The sequence below is a fragment of the Salmo salar genome, unplaced genomic scaffold (assembly GCF_905237065.1).
Source record: "Salmo salar unplaced genomic scaffold, Ssal_v3.1, whole genome shotgun sequence".
NCBI classification, from domain to species: domain Eukaryota; kingdom Metazoa; phylum Chordata; class Actinopteri; order Salmoniformes; family Salmonidae; genus Salmo; species Salmo salar.
Genome location: NW_025547587.1, coordinates 5,001 through 26,069, shown reverse-complemented (window position 1 = coordinate 26,069; position 21,069 = coordinate 5,001). Strand labels below are relative to the sequence as shown.

General features: G+C 44.5%; 2 protein-coding genes across 6 annotated transcripts in view; one reads left to right on the top strand and one right to left on the bottom strand.

The window, feature by feature from the left end:
- ttc29 (tetratricopeptide repeat domain 29) overlaps positions 1–7,155 on the bottom strand; it is a 61,319-nt gene extending 54,164 nt beyond the window's left edge. For both annotated transcript variants that reach the window (XM_045711405.1, XM_045711406.1), the window contains exon 1: positions 6,838–7,155. In XM_045711405.1, the coding sequence (XP_045567361.1) occupies positions 6,838–6,941 (104 nt within the window). In that variant the 5' untranslated portion in view covers positions 6,942–7,155. The remainder of the gene's footprint in view (positions 1–6,837) is intronic.
- A 7,360-nt stretch (positions 7,156–14,515) lies between these two features.
- Positions 14,516–21,069, top strand: part of LOC106578207 (endothelin receptor type B) — a gene marked incomplete at its 3' end in the record, with an annotated part of 10,317 nt that continues 3,763 nt past the window's right edge. Inside the window, 3 exon segments of one of the 4 annotated variants that reach the window (XM_045711403.1) lie at positions 14,516–14,814; positions 14,915–15,273; positions 17,200–18,162. In XM_045711403.1, the coding sequence (XP_045567359.1) occupies positions 17,611–18,162 (552 nt within the window). 4 annotated transcript variants of the gene reach the window in all.

Below are 21,069 nucleotides of genomic sequence, written 5' to 3'. Positions count from 1 at the left end.
TACATCATTACAGTTGTTGGCTAGCTAATACATCATTACAGTTGTTGGCTAGCTAATACATCATTACAGTTGGCTAGCTAATACATCATTACAGTTGGCTAGCTAATACATCATTACAGTTGTTGGCTAGCTAATACATCATTACAGTTGTTGGCTAGCTAATACAGCATTACAGTTGTTGGCTAGCTAATACATCATTACAGTTGTTGGCTAGCTAATACATCATTACAGTTGTTGGCTAGCTAATACATCATTACAGTTGTTGGCTAGCTAATACATCGTTACAGTTGGCTAGCTACTACATCGTTACAGTTGTTGGCTAGCTAATACATCATTACAGTTGGCTAGCTAATACATCATTACAGTTGTTGGCTAGCTAATACATCATTACAGTTGTTGGCTAGCTAATACATCATTACAGTTGTTGGCTAGCTAATACATAATTATAGTTGGCTAGCTAATACATCATTACAGTTGTTGGCTAGCTAATACATCATTACAGTTGTTGGCTAGCTAATACATCATTACAGTTGGCTAGCTAATACATCATTACAGTTGTTGGCTAGCTAATACAACATTACAGTTGTTGGCTAGCTAATACATCATTACAGTTGTTGGCTAGCTAATACATCATTACAGTTGTTGGCTAGCTAATACATCATTACAGTTGTTGGCTAGCTAATACATCATTACAGTTGTTGGCTAGCTAATACATCATTACAGTTGTTGGCTAGCTAATACAACATTACAGTTGTTGGCTAGCTAATACATCATTACAGTTGTTGGCTAGCTAATACATCATTACAGTTGTTGGCTAGCTAATACATCATTACAGTTGTTGGCTAGCTAATACATCATTACAGTTGTTGGCTAGCTAATACATCATTACAGTTGTTGGCTAGCTAATACATCATTACAGTTGGCTAGCTAATACATCATTACAGTTGTTGGCTAGCTAATACATCATTACAGTTGTTGGCTAGCTAATACATCATTACAGTTGGCTAGCTAATACATCATTACAGTTGTTGGCTAGCTAATACATCATTACAGTTGTTGGCTAGATAATACATCATTACAGTTGGCTAGCTAATACATCATTGCAGTTGGCTAGCTAATACATCAATACAGTTGTTGGCTAGCTAATACATCATTACAGTTGTTGGCTAGCTAATACATCGTTACAGTTGGCTAGCTACTACATCGTTACAGTTGTTGGCTAGCTAATACATCGTTACAGTTGTTGGCTAGCTAATACATCGTTACAGTTGTTGGCTAGCTAATACATCATTACAGTTGTTGGCTAGCTAATACATCATTACAGTTGGCTAGCTAATACATCATTACAGTTGTTGGCTAGCTAATACATCATTACAGTTGTTGGCTAGCTAATACATCATTACAGTTGTTGGCTAGCTAATACATCATTACAGTTGTTGGCTAGCTAATACATCATTACAGTTGGCTAGCTAATACATCATTACAGTTGTTGGCTAGCTAATACATCATTACAGTTGTTGGCTAGCTAATACATCATTACAGTTGGCTAGCTAATACATCATTACAGTTGTTGGCTAGCTAATACATCATTACAGTTGTTGGCTAGATAACACATCATTACAGTTGGCTAGCTAATACATCATTGCAGTTGGCTAGCTAATACATCATTACAGTTGTTGGCTAGCTAATACATCAATACAGTTGTTGGCTAGCTAATACATAATTACAGTTGGCTAGCTAATACAACATTACAGTTGTTGGCTAGCTAATACAACATTACAGTTGTTGGCTAGCTAATACATCATTACAGTTGGCTAGCTAATACATCATTACAGTTGTTGGCTAGCTAATACATCATTACAGTTGTTGGCTAGCTAATACATCATTACAGTTGTTGGCTAGCTAATACATCATTACAGTTGTTGGCTAGCTAATACATCATTACAGTTGGCTAGCTAATACATCATTACAGTTGTTGGCTAGCTAATACATCATTACAGTTGTTGGCTAGCTAATACATCATTACAGTTGTTGGCTAGCTAATACATCATTACAGTTGTTGGCTAGCTAATACATCATTACAGTTGGCTAGCTAATACATCATTACAGTTGTTGGTTAGCTAATACATCATTACAGTTGTTGGCTAGCTAATACATCATTAAAGTTGTTGGCTAGCTAATACATCATTACAGTTGTTGGCTAGCTAATACATCATTACAGTTGGTTAGCTAATACATCATTACAGTTGGCTAGCTAATACATCATTACAGTTGTTGGCTAGCTAATACATAATTACAGTTGGCTAGCTAATACATCATTACAGTTGTTGGCTAGCTAATACATCATTACAGTTGTTGGCTAGCTAATACATCATTACAGTTGGCTAGCTAATACATCATTACAGTTGTTGGCTAGCTAATACAACATTACAGTTGTTGGCTAGCTAATACATCATTACAGTTGGCTAGCTAATACATCAATACAGTTGTTGGCTAGCTAATGCATCATTACAGTTGTTGGCTAGCTAATACATCATTACAGTTGTTGGCTAGCTAATACATCATTACAGTTGTTGGCTAGCTAATACATCATTACAGTTGGCTAGCTAATACATCATTACAGTTGTTGGCTAGCTAATACATCATTACAGTTGTTGGCTAGCTAATACATCATTACAGTTGTTGGCTAGCTAATACATCATTACAGTTGTTGGCTAGCTAATACATCATTACAGTTGTTGGCTAGCTAATACATCATTACAGTTGTTGGCTAGCTAATACATCATTACAGTTGTTGGCTAGCTAATACATCATTACAGTTGTTGGCTAGCTAATACATCATTACAGTTGTTGGCTAGCTAATACATCATTACAGTTGTTGGCTAGCTAATACATCAATACAGTTGTTGGCTAGCTAATACATCAATACAGTTGTTGGCTAGCTAATACATCAATACAGTTGTTGGCTAGCTAATACATCAATACAGTTGTTGGCTAGCTAATACATCATTACAGTTGGCTAGCTAATACATCATTACAGTTGTTGGCTAGCTAATACATCATTACAGTTGTTGGCTAGCTAATACATCATTACAGTTGTTGGCTAGCTAATACATCATTACAGTTGTTGGCTAGCTAATACATCATTACAGTTGTTGGCTAGCTAATACATCATTGCAGTTGGCTAGCTAATACATCAATACAGTTGTTGGCTAGCTAATACATCATTACAGTTGTTGGCTAGCTAATACATCATTACAGTTGTTGGCTAGCTAATACATCATTACAGTTGGCTAGCTAATACATCATTGCAGTTGGCTAGCTAATACATCAATACAGTTGTTGGCTAGCTAATACATCATTACAGTTGTTGGCTAGCTAATACATCGTTACAGTTGGCTAGCTACTACATCGTTACAGTTGTTGGCTATCTAATACAACATTACAGTTGTTGGCTAGCTAATACATCATTACAGTTGTTGGCTAGCTAATACATCATTACAGTTGTTGGCTAGCTAATACATCATTACAGTTGTTGGCTAGCTAATACATCATTACAGTTGTTGGCTAGCTTGCGAATTTGAGCCATATTAGACGTGACATCAGTCAAAACCCCTCAAAACAAGACATAGGATCAAGATGTAGATCAAACAAAGCAACAATAAACATGTGGTCCAATAGGAATGATGCAGACCCCTCTCCCCCTTGGGCCAGCTGAGATATTGCGTGTGACTAACACATTTCAGTTAATGACTATAGCTCATCCCTTTGGGACAATCAGTGTAATTTTGTAAACACCGGGATCTCTATGACAAGTTGGATTTCTCTATGGCTGTTGGTTGGGCCAGTGCTCTCTGAGATATCCCATGTACAGAGAGATCCACAGTCCCCTCCGTAGGAGACAACTAGCTCAAACGAACCACCTATGATTCACGACACACTTCTGTCCCATTGAAACGTGTTTTTTTTTTCTTCTTTTCTTTTCTTCGTGGTGCTCCCGTCTCCTAACCCGTCTAATGTGGATATGATTATTATTATTTGACCCTGCTGGTCATTTATGAACGTTTGAACATCTAGGCCATGTGCTGTTATAATATCCACCCGGCACAGCCAGAAGAGGACTGGCCACACCTCATAGCCTGGTTCCTCTCTAGGTTTCTTCCTAGGTTTTGGCCTTTCTAGGGAGTTTTTCCTAGCCACCGTGCTTCTACACCTGCATTGCTTGCTGTTTGGGGGGGGGGGTTAGGCTGGGTTTCTGTACAGCACTTTGTGACATCTGCTGATATAAGAATGACTTTATAAATACATTTGATTTGATGTAGGTTTGCTCTCAAATCCTAGGCTTCTTCCTTCTCCCTACAGTTTTCAGAGATGTTCTGGCTCATTGTGAACTACAATCCCCACGTTTCCAAACATCAATAAGTCATGGCTTGCCATACATCTACTGTAGAAGTGTAGCACAGATCCATACAGCTATAGGTGCCTCCATCCAACAACAAAAAAAAAACTACACTTCTGCTACACTTCCCGAGTTTCGCTTTCTACACAGGTGTTTGGAGGCGCTTGATGGCTAATTAAAGCAGGTGGTTGCTTTTGATTTCCACTAACAAGTACTGTAACATGAAGATATGGCTGTGTGGGAACCGTTTGCGTTGGGACTCTCAACACAACTCCTCCATCGGAAGATAGCATTTAGCAGTTAGCATCTATACATGGAGTAGGTGTAGCCAAGTGTGTGGCCACTAGTGCAATTATGCAATAACTCCCGAGGAGGTGTGGTATATGGCCAATAGACCGTACCACGGCTAAGGGCTGTTCTTATTTCTGGACACAGCCCTCAGCCGTGGTATATTGGCCGTAAATCATAAACCCAAGGGGTGCTGTATTGCTATTATAAACTGGTTACCGACGTAATTAGACCAGAAATACATGTTTTGTCATACCTGTGGTATATGGTCTGATATACCATGGCTGTCAGCCAATCAGCATTCAAGGCTCGAACCACCCAGTTTATTATATAGATTATAGTTTAGGCAGCTGGCCGCTAGATCTTCTCTAAATGAGCTTTTATCGATTACAGCAAGCATCAAACCTATTATATACACTGCTCAAAAAAATAAAAGGAACACTTAAACAACACAATGTAACTCCAAGTCAATCACACTTCTGTGAAATCAAACTGTCCACTTAGGAAGCAACACTGATTGACAATACATTTCACATGCTGTTGTGCAAATGGAATAGACAACAGGTGGAAATTATAGGCAATTAGCAAGACACCCCCAATAAAGGAGTGGTTCTGCAGGTGGTAACCACAGACCACTTCTCAGTTCCTATGCTTCCTGGCTGATGTTTTGGTCACTTTTGAATGCTGGCGGTGCTTTCACTCTAGTGGTAGCATGAGACGGAGTCTACAACCCACACAAGTGGCTCAGGTAGTGCAGCTCATCCAGGATGGCACATCAATGCGAGCTGTGGCAAGAAGGTTTGCTGTGTCTGTCAGCGTAGTGTCCAGAGCATGGAGGCGCTACCAGGAGACAGGCCAGTACATCAGGAGACGTGGAGGAGGCCGTAGGAGGGCAACAACCCAGCAGCAGGACCGCTACCTCCGCCTTTGTGCAAGGAGGAGCAGGAGAAGCACTGCCAGAGCCCTGCAAAATGACCTCCAGCAGGCCACAAATGTGCATGTGTCTGCTCAAACGGTCAGAAACAGACTCCATGAGGGTGATATGAGGGCCCGACGTCCACAGGTGGGGGTTGTGCTTACAGCCCAACACCGTGCAAGATGTTTGGCATTTGCCCGAGAACACCAAGATTGGCAAATTCGCCACTGGCGCCCTGTGCTCTTCACAGATGAAAGCAGGTTCACACTGAGCACGTGACAGACGTGACAGAGTCTGGAGACGCTGTGGAGAACGTTCTGCTGCCTGCATCATCCTCCAGCATGACCGGTTTGGCGGTGGGTCAGTCATGGTGTGGGGTGGCATTTCTTTGGGGGGCCGCACAGCCCTCCATGTGCTCGCCAGAGGTAGCCTGACTGCCATTTGGTACCGAGATGAGATCCTCAGACCCCTTGTGAGACCATATGCTGGTGCGGTTGGCCCTGGGTTCCTCCTAATGCAAGACAATGCTAGACCTCATGTGGCTGGAGTGTGTCAGCAGTTCCTGCAAGAGGAAGGCATTGATGCTATGGACTGGCCCGCCCGTTCCCCAGACCTGAATCCAATTGTGCACATCTGGGACATCATGTCTCGCTCCATCCACCAACGCCACGTTGCACCACAGACTGTCCAGGAGTTGGCGGATGCTTTAGTCCAGGTCTGGGAGGAGATCCCTCAGGAGACCATCCGCCACCTCATCAGGAGCATGCCCAGGCGTTGTAGGGAGGTCATACAGGCACGTGGAGGCCACACACACTACTGAGCCTCATTTTGACTTGTTTTAAGGACATTACATCAAAGTTGGATCAGCCTGTAGTGTGGTTTTCCACTTTAATTTTGAGTGTGTCTCCAAATCCAGACCTCCATGGGTTGATAAATTGGATTTCCATTGATTATTTTTGTGTGATTTTGTTGTCAGCACATTCAACTATGTAAAGAAAAAAGTATTTAATAAGATTATTTCTTTCATTCAGATCTAGGATGTGTTGTTTAAGTGTTCCCTTTATTTTTTTGAGCAGTATATATATATATATATATATATATATATATATAGTAGTTTAGGACACACATATATATATATTTTTTTATATATATAGTTAGGCCGACTTGTGTATTTGAGGGTACAAACACGACACACATAAATAAATGAAAAGGTTTCATTCTTATATCGACCCACCTGGACCATGGACTGCTCCTCTCTTGGGCAGGTGAGCGTTTGTCCAGGTTGTTGATGTCTGGTAGGAAGGTCACTATTTGTCGCGGTGCGAATTCTCCACTCATCCTCTCCTGTTCATTTGTCAAAGTATAAAAACGTGGATTTATCCAATCAATGTTTTAAATTTGAAATTAGACCGGGTCTTTTTTGTTTACATTATAAGTCGGAAAATGGAACTCTAAGCTGTCAACGATGTTGTAAAGTAGTTTAGGACACTTTTCAACAACAAAAAATAAAGTTAGAAAACTTCCATGATCAAACGCGCAAATCAGCCGAGGCGGTCGCTATAGCAACACTTCCGGGAACGCAAGGCCTTGTTCCAATACTGTTGAACTGCCTTCCTCTCTCTTCGTCATTTTATTATTATTATTATTTTAAATCACATAGAAAGACGAATCACTTACAAAATATTGACCCATGGGACCTGGGAGGGAGAGGGGAGAATGTTTATTACAGGCTGCCAAAATGTAAGAAAAGCTTACTCTATTTTTATTTTTGGGGGGGGGGGACTGTGTGTGTGTGTGTGTGTGTGTCTTGTCTCTGTCTGCCTCTCTCACACACTCTTTCTTTCTCGTGTTCTCTCTCTCACTGATTGTGTGTGTGTGTGTGTGTGTGTGTGTGTGTGTGTGTGTGTGTTTGTGTGTGTGTTTGTGTGTTGTGTGTGTGTGTGTTCAAATTAAATTGGGATGTATTAATTTAGCTGCACATTCTATAAATATTTGGCAATTTCTTCAAATAGATGTTACAATAGACATAAATGTGCTTTCAAATAAAATAACAAGATTTTAATTAATTAATTTAAACAACAAAAGCAGAATGTAATTGGAAACTAATTTAATCAACTTGTGTTTTTATATAGCTTTTTTCCAGTGTTTGGACCTTGTAAACTTGACTTCTGTGACTTGTTGTCTGATGGGTGACTGGTTGTCTGTTTTCCCTATCTAGCTCACTACTTTGGAGCAGGGCCCATAGGACCAAACGGAATAGGCTGCCATTTTGGGACGCAGTTAGACTCTCAGAACATCACCATCATACTAACGCTTACAGAAAATCACGAGGCGCCAGTCTAAGATCACAGCTAGTTTATGATATTAACAAACACTAGATGGAAGATATTAGATTAATACTATAGAGATGAAGTGGTTTGTTTTATTAACTGTGTGACTGGGAAGTACAACCAGAAAGTAGGTTCCACTGGTGGTTTGGGGTGTTAGCGAGGTCTGGTCTGCTGTGCTATAGGAAACATGCTGCTTATGATTAGCCATACTAAGTCTGGTAAAACTAATAAGGACAACACACACACACACACACACACACACACACACACACACACACACACACACACACTACTGGTGGAACTAAAAGAAATGTGGTTTCTCTAATGAAACCTATATAGTGGATCAGCTGCTAGCTCAAAGACATGAGATCCCCATTGAAGTGGTGTGATATGTTAGCCTGTTAGCTTTTAATTAGCAGTGAAATCAGACTGCTTTGGTTACTTTCCTAAAATAAATCTCATTTGTTGCTGTTCAAGGAAGCCAATAAGAGTTATATAAAAAAAAAGGAAGTTATTTGGTTGATATAAAATGCTAATTTGATTTAAGACATTTTCCTCATCGGTACCATGTCTTCAGAAGAGTACAGAACAGAACCGAACAGAACCGAGCAGAACCGAGCAGAACAGAACAGAACCGAGCAGAACAGAACCGAACAGAACCGAGCAGAACCGAGCAGAACAGAACCGAGCAGAACAGAACCGAACAGAACCGAGCAGAACAGAACAGAACCGAGCAGAACCGAACAGAACCGAGCAGAACAGAACAGAACCGAGCAGAACAGAACCGAACAGAACCGAGCAGAACAGAACAGAACCGAGCAGAACAGAACAGAACAGAACCGAGCAGAACAGAACAGGGGGTGGCAGGTAGCCTAGCGGTTAATAGCGTTGGGCCAGTAATGGTTCGAATCCCTGATGTGTCCTTGAGCAAGGAACTTCACCCGTAATTACTCCTCTAAGGTTGCCAGAGCGTCTGCTAAATGACTAAAATGTCAGGCAGCCAATGGTTGATAAGCACTCAGAAGCTCAAAGGGGTTAAAGGTGAAAGGTTGACTATACTGTAAAGATAGGTGTGCAGTGTTGCAATGTCGTAATACATTTAGTCATTTTGCTACTTTAAAATTGAGAAGTGGGGGGGGGCAGTGTTGTCGCTTGGTTCCTTAATCTAATCTATAGACTTTTACATTTTTATTTATTTATTTAACTAGGCAAGTCAGTTAAGAACAAATTCTTATTTATAATGACGGCCTAGCGGGGAACAGTGGGGTTAACTACCTTTTTTCAGGGGGCAGAACGACAGATTTTTACCTCTGGGGGATTCGATTCATCAAAGTAGCCTATTTTGCATTGAGAACCAAATATAATCATTGTTCAATCAGTAAAAACCAAACAACAAGAATCCACCCCCCCCCCCCCCAAAAAAAAGGTATTTTGTTGATAAGTAACAACTAGTGATTCCAGGCTATTGTGAAATGGTAGAACCTGCAGTAGCCAGCTAGCTAGCCATGTGATGAGCTGATATGGGAATGACCACACAATCATCATATCAAACCGGTCTAACGTTTAAAGTAGAATAATATTTGCCAGGGTATATTTAAAAAAATAAATAAATAAGATTATTTAACATGGAGAACCGAAACCATATCATGACCAAGACTGGGCATCTATAAGGTCTTATTTATGCATACATTTAAGCAATGATATATATATATTTATTAGATACACAAAACTCGTCAAAAGTTTGGACAATAGAAATGTCAAACACACAAACTGAGTGTGGGGATGGTGGAAGAACGTCACAGGGTCATATTTATCCATGCTAAAGCCAGGCTACTAGCTAGCTACTTCCTCGTTTTCACCAAATGAAAAGACCCCCCCCAAAAGAAACCTTTGCAATCGGCCCCTTGTGAATAGGAGTGGGACCGGTGAGGATATCATTATACCAAAAGGTGTCCACTGCTCCCGGAAATCCCCCTTCCACCTACACGTATGTACACACACGTAGATAAACGGATTGAAGCTCGTAGTAACCTTAAGTCTTTTGGTTTGACCTCTGGCATCATGTGACTCTGATGGAACACTTGTAAACAAGTGGAAGTTTAAGAGAATCTGTCCTGAGTGACAATGTTCCTGTTCTCGTCAGTAACTGATCTGAGAGGACAAAACTCATTTAAACTCATTTAATCAGAATTTAAACAACAGAGAAGTTTGTTTAACACATTGTCTTATAATAATAATTATATATAATTACCAGATAACACTGAATCAAGTGTGTGTGTGTGTGTGTGTGTGTGTGTGTGTGTGTGTGTGTGTGTGGTCTTCCTCTGAAGTCTACAGTGATATAAACAGATAAGAAACATCCACACAGTTATAGATGTTTGATGGAATGATATTCTCCACAGTTATAGATGTTTGATGGAATGATATTCTCCACAGTTATAGATGTTTGATGGAATGATATTCTCCACAGTTATAGATGTTTGTTGTTCTCCACAGTTATAGATGTTTGAGGTTCTCCACAGTTATAGATGTTTGAGGTTCTCCACAGTTATAGATGTTTGAGGTTCTCCACAGTTATAGATGTTTGATGTTCTCCACAGTTATAGATGTTTGAGGTTCTCCACAGTTATAGATGTTTGTTGTTCTCCACAGTTATAGATGTTTGATGGAATGATATTCTCCACAGTTATAGATTCCCACCATCCTCCTCTCCTCCTCCTCTCTGTCGTTCCCACCATCCTCCTCTCCTCCTCCTCTCTGTCGTTCCCACCATCCTCCTCTCCTCCTCCTCTCTGTCGTTCCCACCATCCTCCTCTCCTCCTCCTCTCTGTCGTTCCCACCATCCTCCTCTCCTCCTCCTCTCTGTCGTTCCCACCATCCTCCTCTCCTCCTCTTCTCCCCCCTCAGGGCACAACAGACCAGAATGTCTCTCTCTCCTCCTCTGTTATTCTAGCTTTTCCTCAGAATAAACCGGGATTTCCGGGGAAAAGCAGGACTTTTGTGATTTCTTGGGGAAGGAAGAAGAGAAAGAGGGAGGGTTATTAGTTTTCATCCAACAATAAATATAGCAGTAGAGATGGCGTCTCTGTCTGTCTGTCTGTCTGTCTGTCTCGTCTGCCTCCCTCCCTTTCTCTCTCTCTCTCTCTCTCTCTCTCTCTCTCTCTCTCTCTCTCTCTCTCTCTCTCTCTCTCTCTCTCTCTCTCTCTCTCTCTCTCATTCTCTCTCTCTCTCTCTCTCTCTCTCTCTCTCTCTCTCTCTCTCTCTCTCTCTCTCTCTCTCTCTCTCTCTCTCTCTCTCTCTCTCTCTCTCTCTCTCTCTCTCTCTCTCTCTCTCTCTCTCTCTGCGCTCTCTCTCTCACACACACACACACACACACACACACACACACACACACACACACACACACACACACACACACACACACACACACACACACACACAGAGCTCCAGATGTCTTCCCTCTCAGACACACACACAGTGATCTTTTCAAACCAGCTAGGCCATATCTGCTGCTGTGGAAAACCTTGCCTTATAAACTCTGAGGAGTGTGTGTGTGTGTGTGTGTGTGTGTGTGTGTGTGTGTGTGTGTGTGTGTGTGTGTGTGTGTGTGTGTGTGTGTGTGTGGTACAGTACACATGTTTAACTCCTCACTGTACTTGTTTTACAGAAAGTCTCATCTCTCGATGCAGTCGAGACATCGGTACAAATTTAAACTAGTTTCCTTTTAAAATACAAGATGCACTTGATTTAGTGTCCCTGGCATGATGTACCATACTGTGGTGGTTTGGGCGCAAGTCAGAGGTACAGAAAGACATGACAGAGCACACGTTTCCCTCAGTCACCGATTAGGTCACAGTCAGGGTTACCTAGGAGACGGGACAGTTTGTTAGACGCGTTGGCGTGACGACCTGATCTGGACTAACACAAACAGAGAGGGACGGGAGGGGGAGAGATAATGAGGGAGACTGACGAAAGAGGGAGAGAGAGAGAGAGATAAAGAGTGATGAAAGAATGAGAGAAGAACATGTCGATTAAACAAAATAACAAATGTAATCTGAGTCAAGTAGGAATGTCACTGAAAGCGTACCAAATGGCATTCTAATCCCTATGTAGTGCACTACATTTCACCACTACCATAGGGAATAGGGTACTACAGTAATGTCCATTCCTCTGTCTGCTATAACTACAGTAATGTCCATTCCTCTCTCTGTCTGCTATAACTACAGTAATGTCCATTCCTCTTGTCTGCTATAACTACAGTAATGTCCATTCCTCTCTCTGTCTGCTATAACTACAGTAATGTCCATTCCTCTGTCTGCTATAACTACAGTAATGTCCATTCCTCTCTCTGTCTGCTATAACTACAGTAATGTCCATTCCTCTCTGTCTGCTATAACTACAGTAATGTCCATTCCTCTCTCTGTCTGCTATAACTACAGTAATGTCCATTCCTCTCTCTGTCTGCTATAACTACAGTAATGTCCATTCCCCTCTCTGTCTGCTATAACTACAGTAATGTCCATTCCTCTGTCTGCTATAACTACAGTAATGTCCATTTCTCTGTCTGCTATAACTACAGTAATGTCCATTCCTCTCTCTCTCTGCTATAACTACAGTAATGTCCATTCCTCTGTCTGCTATAACTACAGTAATGTAAATTCCTCTGTCTGCTATAACTACAGTAATGTCCATTCCTCTCTCTGTCTGCTATAACTACAGTAATGTCCATTCCTTCTCTGTCTGCTATAACTACAGTAATGTCCATTCCTCTGTCTGCTATAACTACAGTAATGTCCATTCCTTCTCTGTCTGCTATAACTACAGTAATGTCCATTCCTCTGTCTGCTATAACTACAGTAATGTCCATTCCTCTGTCTGCTATAACTACAGTAATGTCCATTCCTCTCTCTCTGCTATAACTACAGTAATGTCCATTCCTCTCTCTGTCTGCTATAACTACAGTAATGTCCATTCCTCTGTCTGCTATAACTACAGTAATGTCCATTCCTCTCTCTGTCTGCTATAACTACAGTAATGTCCATTCCTCTGTCTGCTATAACTACAGTAATGTCCATTCCTCTGTCTGCTATAACTACAGTAATGTCCATTCCTCTGTCTGCTATAACTACAGTAATGTCCATTCCTCTCTCTCTGCTATAACTACAGTAATGTCCATTCCTCTGTCTGCTATAACTACAGTAATGTCCATTCCTCTGTCTGCTATAACTACAGTAATGTCCATTCCTCTCTCTCTCTGCTATAACTACAGTAATGTCTGCACTGTGTGTGTGTGTGTGTGTGTGTGTGTGTGTGTGTGTGTGTGTGTGTGTGTTGTGTGTGTGTGTGTGTGTGTGTGTGTGTGTGTGTGTGTGTGTGTGTGTGTGTGTGTGTGTGTGTCAGTAGCAGCTTTTATGACCAACCTTTAATACTCATGAAAGATGAAAGAGATAACTATTCCTGACCAGAGTAGAGGTCAGAGGTCAGTCGTAGATATCAGCTATTCTCTACTGGGACCCTGGTAAACACCCCTCCTCTACAATGGCATGGTCTGGTTTGGAGTTTAGGAGGTGGCCCTTTGACGTCCGAGGATCAGGAAGTGGCCCTTTGACGTCCGAGGATCAGGAAGTGGTCCCTTTGACGTCCACGGATCAGGAAGTGGCCCTTTGACGTCCGCGGATCAGGAAGTGGTCCCTTTGATCAGTGAACAGAATCTGTTTGTCACACAACTGGGTTAGGTGCACCAACTCAGTACAGTGAAGAGTTAAACATGTGAACTGTGACAGACAGACCGGCTGTGTTACTTCACATATTGTATATAATCCACACGAAGCCTGTTGCCAGCACATATACTTTATGATGTGTCCTAAATGACACCCTTCATATAGTGCCCTATGGCCCCTTGTCAAAAGTAGTGCAATATATTGGGCAGGGTTTCCCAAACTCGGCCCAGCTGTGTAGTGCCAAGGGGCAAAAAAACAACACAAAGCCTGATATATAGAGACTCTGAGCCGCTGAATCACCAGGAAATTAATCCTCACAGTGTAGTAAAACCTCTTAGAAGTGTCATTTGTACGCTGCTACCAGTAAAATAAAGTTAACTAGTTTCATTTTGAATGTTCTTTTTATCTTGGTGTGCTGAGGTAGGAAGAAAGGAGCTGGGGGGGAAAGGGGGGGGTTGTTTACTTTTGGCATCATGTGAGTGGGGAGAGGAGGGGGAGAGGAGGGGAGAGAGAGGAGGGGAGAGAGAGGAGGGGGAGAGAGGAGGGGTGGAGAGAGAGGAAGGGGGAGAGAGAGGAGGGGGAGAGGAGGGGGAGAGAGATTAGGGGGAGAGAGAGGAGGGGGAGAGAGAGGAGGGGGAGAGAGGAGGGGTGGAGACAGAGGAGGGGTGGAGAGAGAGGAGGGGGAGAGAGAGGAAGGGGGAGAGAGAGGAGGGGGAGAGGAGGGGGAGAGAGATTAGGGGGAGAGAGAGGAGGGGGAGAGAGGAGGGGTGGAGAGAGAGGAAGGGGGAGAGAGATTAGGGGGAGAGAGAGGAGGGGGAAAGGGCAGACCGATCAACGTTTGGCAGGAGGGGCTTTGGTGAATTTTGTGTTATCATGACTGTGAGAGAGGGAGGGACGGGAGAGGAGGAGGAGGAAGAGAGAGAAGAGAAGAAGGAGGAAGAGAGAGAGATTCAACAAGAGGAGAAAGCTCAGTCAGTACCACACCGCTGAGAGGAACTCTACGCTAGAACACTACTCTTCTCCTCTAATCCTCTACAGAGCCAGATGAAGCCAAGTGTTCGTTCTTCAAACAGATTAGCATATGGAGACATAAGGGACATCTTTAAAGGACTGTGCTACTTCTGCTCTAGCTGAGTTTGAGAGACCAGACACTCAAACAAGGTGAGTGACCGTCTAAATGTATTAAGTTATTCACCAACAAAAACAAGTCATACATCTGTCATGTAAGTAGTTGTTATGACAGGGGTGTCAAACCCTTCAGGACCAGCAGAGAGACAGCCCTCATCCAGGACCAGCAGAGAGACAGCCCTCGTCCAGGACCAGCAAAGAGACAGCCCTCGTCCAGGACCAGCAGAGAGACAGCCCTCGTCCAGGACCAGCAAAGAGACAGCCCTCGTCCAGGACCAGCAAAGAGACAGCCCTCGTCCAGGACCAACAGAGAGACAGCCCTCATCCAGGACCAGCAGAGAGACAGCCCTCATCCAGGACCAGCAGAGACACAGCCCTCGTCCAGGACCAGCAGAGAGACAGCCCTCGTCCAGGACCAGCAGAGAGACAGGAATTGATTTTGACACCCCTGGCATTGCATACTGTATGACTACAGTACAAACTGTAATATATGTAGGTAGGTCATAAAGAGCTACATTAATATACACATGTAGGTTATAAGCGGTTATAAAATGTGCTGCTGTATTTATTAATGTCACCAGATGGTAGATAACTATACAGTAGGAAACACAGTACTGGAGAGAAAGACTGCAGGTCAGGGACAGAGGGGGAGAGAGAGAGAGAGAGACAGGGAATCCTCCCAGACTGCAGGTCAGGGACAGAGGGGGAGAGAGAGAGAGAGACAGGGAATGCTCCCAGACTGCAGGTCAGGGACAGAGGGGGAGTGAGAGAGAGAGACAGGGGATGCTCCCAGACTGCAGGTCAGGGACAGAGGGGGAGTGAGAGAGAGAGACAGGGGATGCTCCCAGACTGCAGGTCAGGGACAGAGGGGGAGAGAGAGAGAGAGACAGGGAATCCTCCCAGACTGCAGGTCAGGGACAGAGGGGGAGTGAGAGAGAGACAGGGAATGCTCCCAGACTGCAGGTCAGGGACAGAGGGGGAGAGAGAGACTGCAGGTCAGGGACAGAGGGGAAGAGAGAGAGAGAGACAGGGAATGCTCCCAGACTGCAGGTCAGAGACAGAGGGAGAGAGAGAGAGAGAGACAGGGAATGCTCCCAGACTGCAGGTCAGAGACAGAGGGAGAGAGAGAGAGAGACAGGGAATGCTCCCAGACTGCAGGTCAGAGACAGAGGGGGAGTGCGAAGAGGGGGATAGGATCAAGAGAGGGGGATAGGAAGAGAGAAATACAGGAAATAGAGAGAGAGACAGGAAAGAGAGAGAGAGAGAGAGAAGATAGAAAAGGAGGGGGAGAGAGAGACAGGGGAGAGAGAGACAGGAGGGAGAGAGACAGGAGAGAGAGAGACAGGAGGGAGAGAGAGGCAGGGGAGAGAGAGGGACAGAAGATAGAAAAAGAGGGGGGAGAGAGACAGGGGAGAGAGAGAGAGAGAGAGAGAGAGACAGGAGAGAGAAAAGAGGGGGGAGAGAGACAGGGGAGAGAGAGACAGGGGAGAGAGAGAGGCAGGGGAGAGAGAGACAGGAGGGAGAGAGAGGAGAGAGAGAGACAGGAGAGAGAAAAGAGGGGGGGAGAGAGACAGGGGAGAGAGAGACAGGGGAGAGAGAGACAGGAGGGAGAGAGAGGCATGAGAAAGAGAGAGACAGGGGAGAGAGAGACAGGAGAAAGAGAGAGACAGGGAGAGAGAGAGACAGGAGGGAGAGAGAGGCAGGGGAGAGAGGAGAGAGAGACAGGGGAGAGAGAGACAGGAGAGAGAGAGGTGGGGGGAAGAGAGACAGGGGAGAGAGAGACAGGAGGGAGAGAGAGACAGGGGAGAGAGAGACAGAGGAGAGAGAGACAGGAGAGAGAGGTGGGGGGAGAGAGAGACAGGGGAGAGAGAGACATGAGAAAGAGAGAGACAGGGGAGAGAGACAGGGTGGAGAGAGACAGGAGAGAGAGAGGTGGGGGAGAGAGAGACAGGGGAGAGAGAGGCAGGGGAAGAGAGAGAGAGAGAGGAGGGAGAGAGACAGGAGGGAGAGAGAGAGAGAGACAGGAGGGAGAGAGAGACAGGAGAGAGAGAGGTGGGGGGAGAGGGGAGGGAGAGAGACAGGAGGGAGAGAGACAGGAGGGAGAGAGAGACATGAGAAAGAGAGAGACAGGGGAGACAGGAGAGAGAGAGGTGGGGGGAGAGGGGAGGGAGAGAGACAGGAGGGAGAGAGACAGGAGGGAGAGAGAGAGGTGGGGGGAGAGGGAGTTATTTCATTGTTTATGTGTCAGTAATTGAAACAGGATGAATCTTAATGACTCTGTTAGGACAGTAGGGGGTTGGACAGTTAGTTTCAAGAAATAGAAAGTACAAGAAAACCAAGTTCAGAAGTAAAGGTTTGTGTCCCTCCACAAATCCTGTCCTTCGTCATATTAGTAATATTCCCTCTCCTTTTCTCCAGAGGACCTGTGGAACCTCTCTAGTGGAATCCTGAACCCTGTGGAACCTCTTTAGTGGAATCCTGAATCACTGTGGAACCTCCTTAGTGGAATCCTGAATCACTGTGGAACCTCTTTAGTGGAATCCTGAATCACTGTGGAACCTCTCTAGTGGAATCCTGAATCACTGTGGAACCTCTCTAGTGGAATCCTGAATCACTGTGGAACCTCTTTAGTGGAATCCTGAATCACTGTGGAACCTCTCTAGTGGAATCCTGAATCACTGTGGAACCTCTCTAGTGGAATCCTGAATCACTGTGGAACCTCTCTAGTGGAATCCTGAATCACTGTGGAATCTAGAACTATCCTGCCTGGAATCCTCCATCTCTTCCCTGAACTGTTGAATACGTTCTAGAACAGGTTCTAGAGTCAGAATGGGTTCTACTGTTCCTGTTTGGTCCATGTTGTTCGTACTGGTGGTGTTCCAAGCCTTCACAGTGGGACGGTGTCAGAGCCGCCCTGCCTCAGACCTCTATCCAGACTTCCACAGTACAGACACCCCCCTGGGTCTACTACTGAACCCCCAAGAGCCCTCCTCATCCCTGGGACTGATACAAGACACCACATCCCTGGACCTCCATACCCCCATCTCATCCACACCTTCTCCTGACCCTGACCGTGGACACCAACATCTCAAACATGGACCCCGTCACTCCTCTTCCAACACGTCGTCTTGGGTAATCCGTGTCCAGCCCATAGTACCCCCTGTCTGCCACCAGGTGACCTTCATAAAGACAGCCTTTAAATACATAAATACGGTGATTAGCTGTGTGATATTCATGGTAGGGATGGTGGGAAACGCCACTCTACTGAAGATTATCTACCTGAATAAGACAATGAGAAATGGACCCAACGCCCTGATAGCCAGCTTGGCCCTGGGGGACCTAATCTATATCACCATAGATATACCCATCAACGTTTATAAGGTAAAAAAAACGTTTCTTTTTTTACAGATGCCGTATCTTAATTTGATGATCATTATTTTTCCTGCACAGAAAGAAATGCAAGCTTTTAGTGTATTCAATTTTTAAATAATTATTATTATTATTTTTTAAAGGTTTATAAAGTTTGTAATTTCCACTTTGACATGTCGGTCTTGATTTGCTCTCACGAAATATGTATCAACCCCTACAAAACATGTCCATGAATTATAATCAGCGTTTCCTGAAGCTGCAGGACTATTTTCACTGCTGTGAGAAACTGGCTCAAATTGGCTCAATATAACATCTATATCTCACAAACTGAACTCTGGACCCCGAAGCCAGTACCACTGCTTGTTTTCATTGTTCCTCTCTAATCAGGGGACCTTGGACCCCAGGTGGGTGCAATGCTTCTCACATTTGTGTCAAGTCGGCTGCATGTCCTTTGGGTGGTTGGCCATTCTTGATACACACAGGAAACTGATGAGATTGGGGAAAAAAGCCTGCAGCGTTGCAGTTCTTGACACAAACCGGTGCACCTGGCACCTACTACCATACCCCGTTAAAAAGACACTTCAATATTTCTGTCTTGCTCATTCCACCCTCTGTCTGTCTGTCTGTCTGTCTGTCTGTCTGTCTGTCTGTCTGTCTGTCTGTCTGTCTGTCTGTCTGTCTGTCTGTCTGTCTGTCTGTCCTCCACTTTGTATCAATAGTGCCCTTTGGACATCTATGTCAGAGTTCCATAGTCATCTCTACCAGCTCTGTCTGGTCTCTAGAGAACAGTTCATCTCTCCCAGCTCTCTCTGGTCTCTAGAGAACAGTTCATCTCTCCCAGCTCTGTCTGGTCTCTCTAGAGAACAGTTCATCTCTACCAGCTCTGTCTGGTCTCTAGAGAACAGTTCATCTCTCCCAGCTCTGTCTGGTCTCTCTAGAGAACAGTTCATCTCTCCCAGCTCTGTCTGGTCTCTCTAGAGAACAGTTCATCTCTACCAGCTCTGTCTGGTCTCTCTAGAGAACAGTTCATCTCTCCCAGCTCTGTCTGGTCTCTAGAGAACAGTTAATCTCTCCCAGCTCTGTCTGGTCTCTCTAGAGAACAGTTCATCTCTCCCAGCTCTGTCTGGTCTCTCTAGAGAACAGTTCATCTCTCCCAGCTCTGTCTGGTCTCTAGAGAACAGTTCATCTCTCTCAGCTCTGTCTGGTCTCTCTAGAGAACAGTTCATCTCTCCCAGCTCTGTCTGGTCTCTCTAGAGAACAGTTCATCTCTCTCAGCTCTGTCTGGTCTCTAGAGAACAGTTCATCTCTCCCAGCTCTGTCTGGTCTCTCTAGAGAACAGTTCATCTCTCCCAGCTCTGTCTGGTCTCTAGAGAACAGTTCATCTCTACCAGCTCTGTCTGGTCTCTCTAGAGAACAGTTCATCTCTCCCAGCTCTGTCTGGTCTCTAGAGAACAGTTCATCTCTCCCAGCTCTGTCTGGTCTCTCTAGAGAACAGTTCATCTCTCTCAGCTCTGTCTGGTCTCTAGAGAACAGTTCATCTCTCCCAGCTCTGTCTGGTCTCTCTAGAGAACAGTTCATCTCTCCCAGCTCTGTCTGGTCTCTAGAGAACAGTTCATCTCTCCCAGCTCTGTCTGGTCTCTCTAGAGAACAGTTCATCTCTCCCAGCTCTGTCTGGTCTCTCTAGAGAACAGTTCATCTCTACCAGCTCTGTCTGGTCTCTCTAGAGAACAGTTCATCTCTCCCAGCTCTGTCTGGTCTCTAGAGAACAGTTAATCTCTCCCAGCTCTGTCTGGTCTCTCTAGAGAACAGTTCATCTCTCCCAGCTCTGTCTGGTCTCTCTAGAGAACAGTTCATCTCTCCCAGCTCTGTCTGGTCTCTAGAGAACAGTTCATCTCTCTCAGCTCTGTCTGGTCTCTCTAGAGAACAGTTCATCTCTCCCAGCTCTGTCTGGTCTCTCTAGAGAACAGTTCATCTCTCTCAGCTCTGTCTGGTCTCTAGAGAACAGTTCATCTCTCCCAGCTCTGTCTGGTCTCTCTAGAGAACAGTTCATCTCTCCCAGCTCTGTCTGGTCTCTAGAGAACAGTTCATCTCTACCAGCTCTGTCTGGTCTCTCTAGAGAACAGTTCATCTCTCTCAGCTCTGTCTGGTCTCTAGAGAACAGTTCATCTCTCCCAGCTCTGTCTGGTCTCTCTAGAGAACAGTTCATCTCTCTCAGCTCTGTCTGGTCTCTAGAGAACAGTTCATCTCTCCCAGCTCTGTCTGGTCTCTCTAGAGAACAGTTCATCTCTCCCAGCTCTGTCTGGTCTCTAGAGAACAGTTCATCTCTACCAGCTCTGTCTGGTCTCTCTAGAGAACAGTTCATCTCTACCAGCTCTGTCTGGTCTCTAGAGAACAGTTCATCTCTCCCAGCTCTGTCTGGTCTCTAGAGAACAGTTCATCTCTCCCAGCTCTGTCTGGTCTCTCTAGAGAACAGTTCATCTCTCCCAGCTCTGTCTGGTCTCTCTAGAGAACAGTTAATCTCTACCAGCTCTGTCTGGTCTCTCTAGAGAACAGTTCATCTCTCCCAGCTCTGTCTGGTCTCTCTAGAGAACAGTTAATCTCTACCAGCTCTGTCTGGTCTCTCTAGAGAACAGTTCATCTCTCCCAGCTCTGTCTGGTCTCTCTAGAGAACAGTTCATCTCTCCCAGCTCTGTCTGGTCTCTAGAGAACAGTTCATCTCTCCCAGCTCTGTCTGGTCTCTAGAGAACAGTTCATCTCTCCCAGCTCTGTCTGGTCTCTCTAGAGAACAGTTCATCTCTCCCAGCTCTGTCTGGTCTCTCTAGAGAACAGTTCATCTCTCCCAGCTCTGTCTGGTCTCTCTAGAGAACAGTTCATCTCTCCCAGCTCTGTCTGGTCTCTAGAGAACAGTTCATCTCTCTC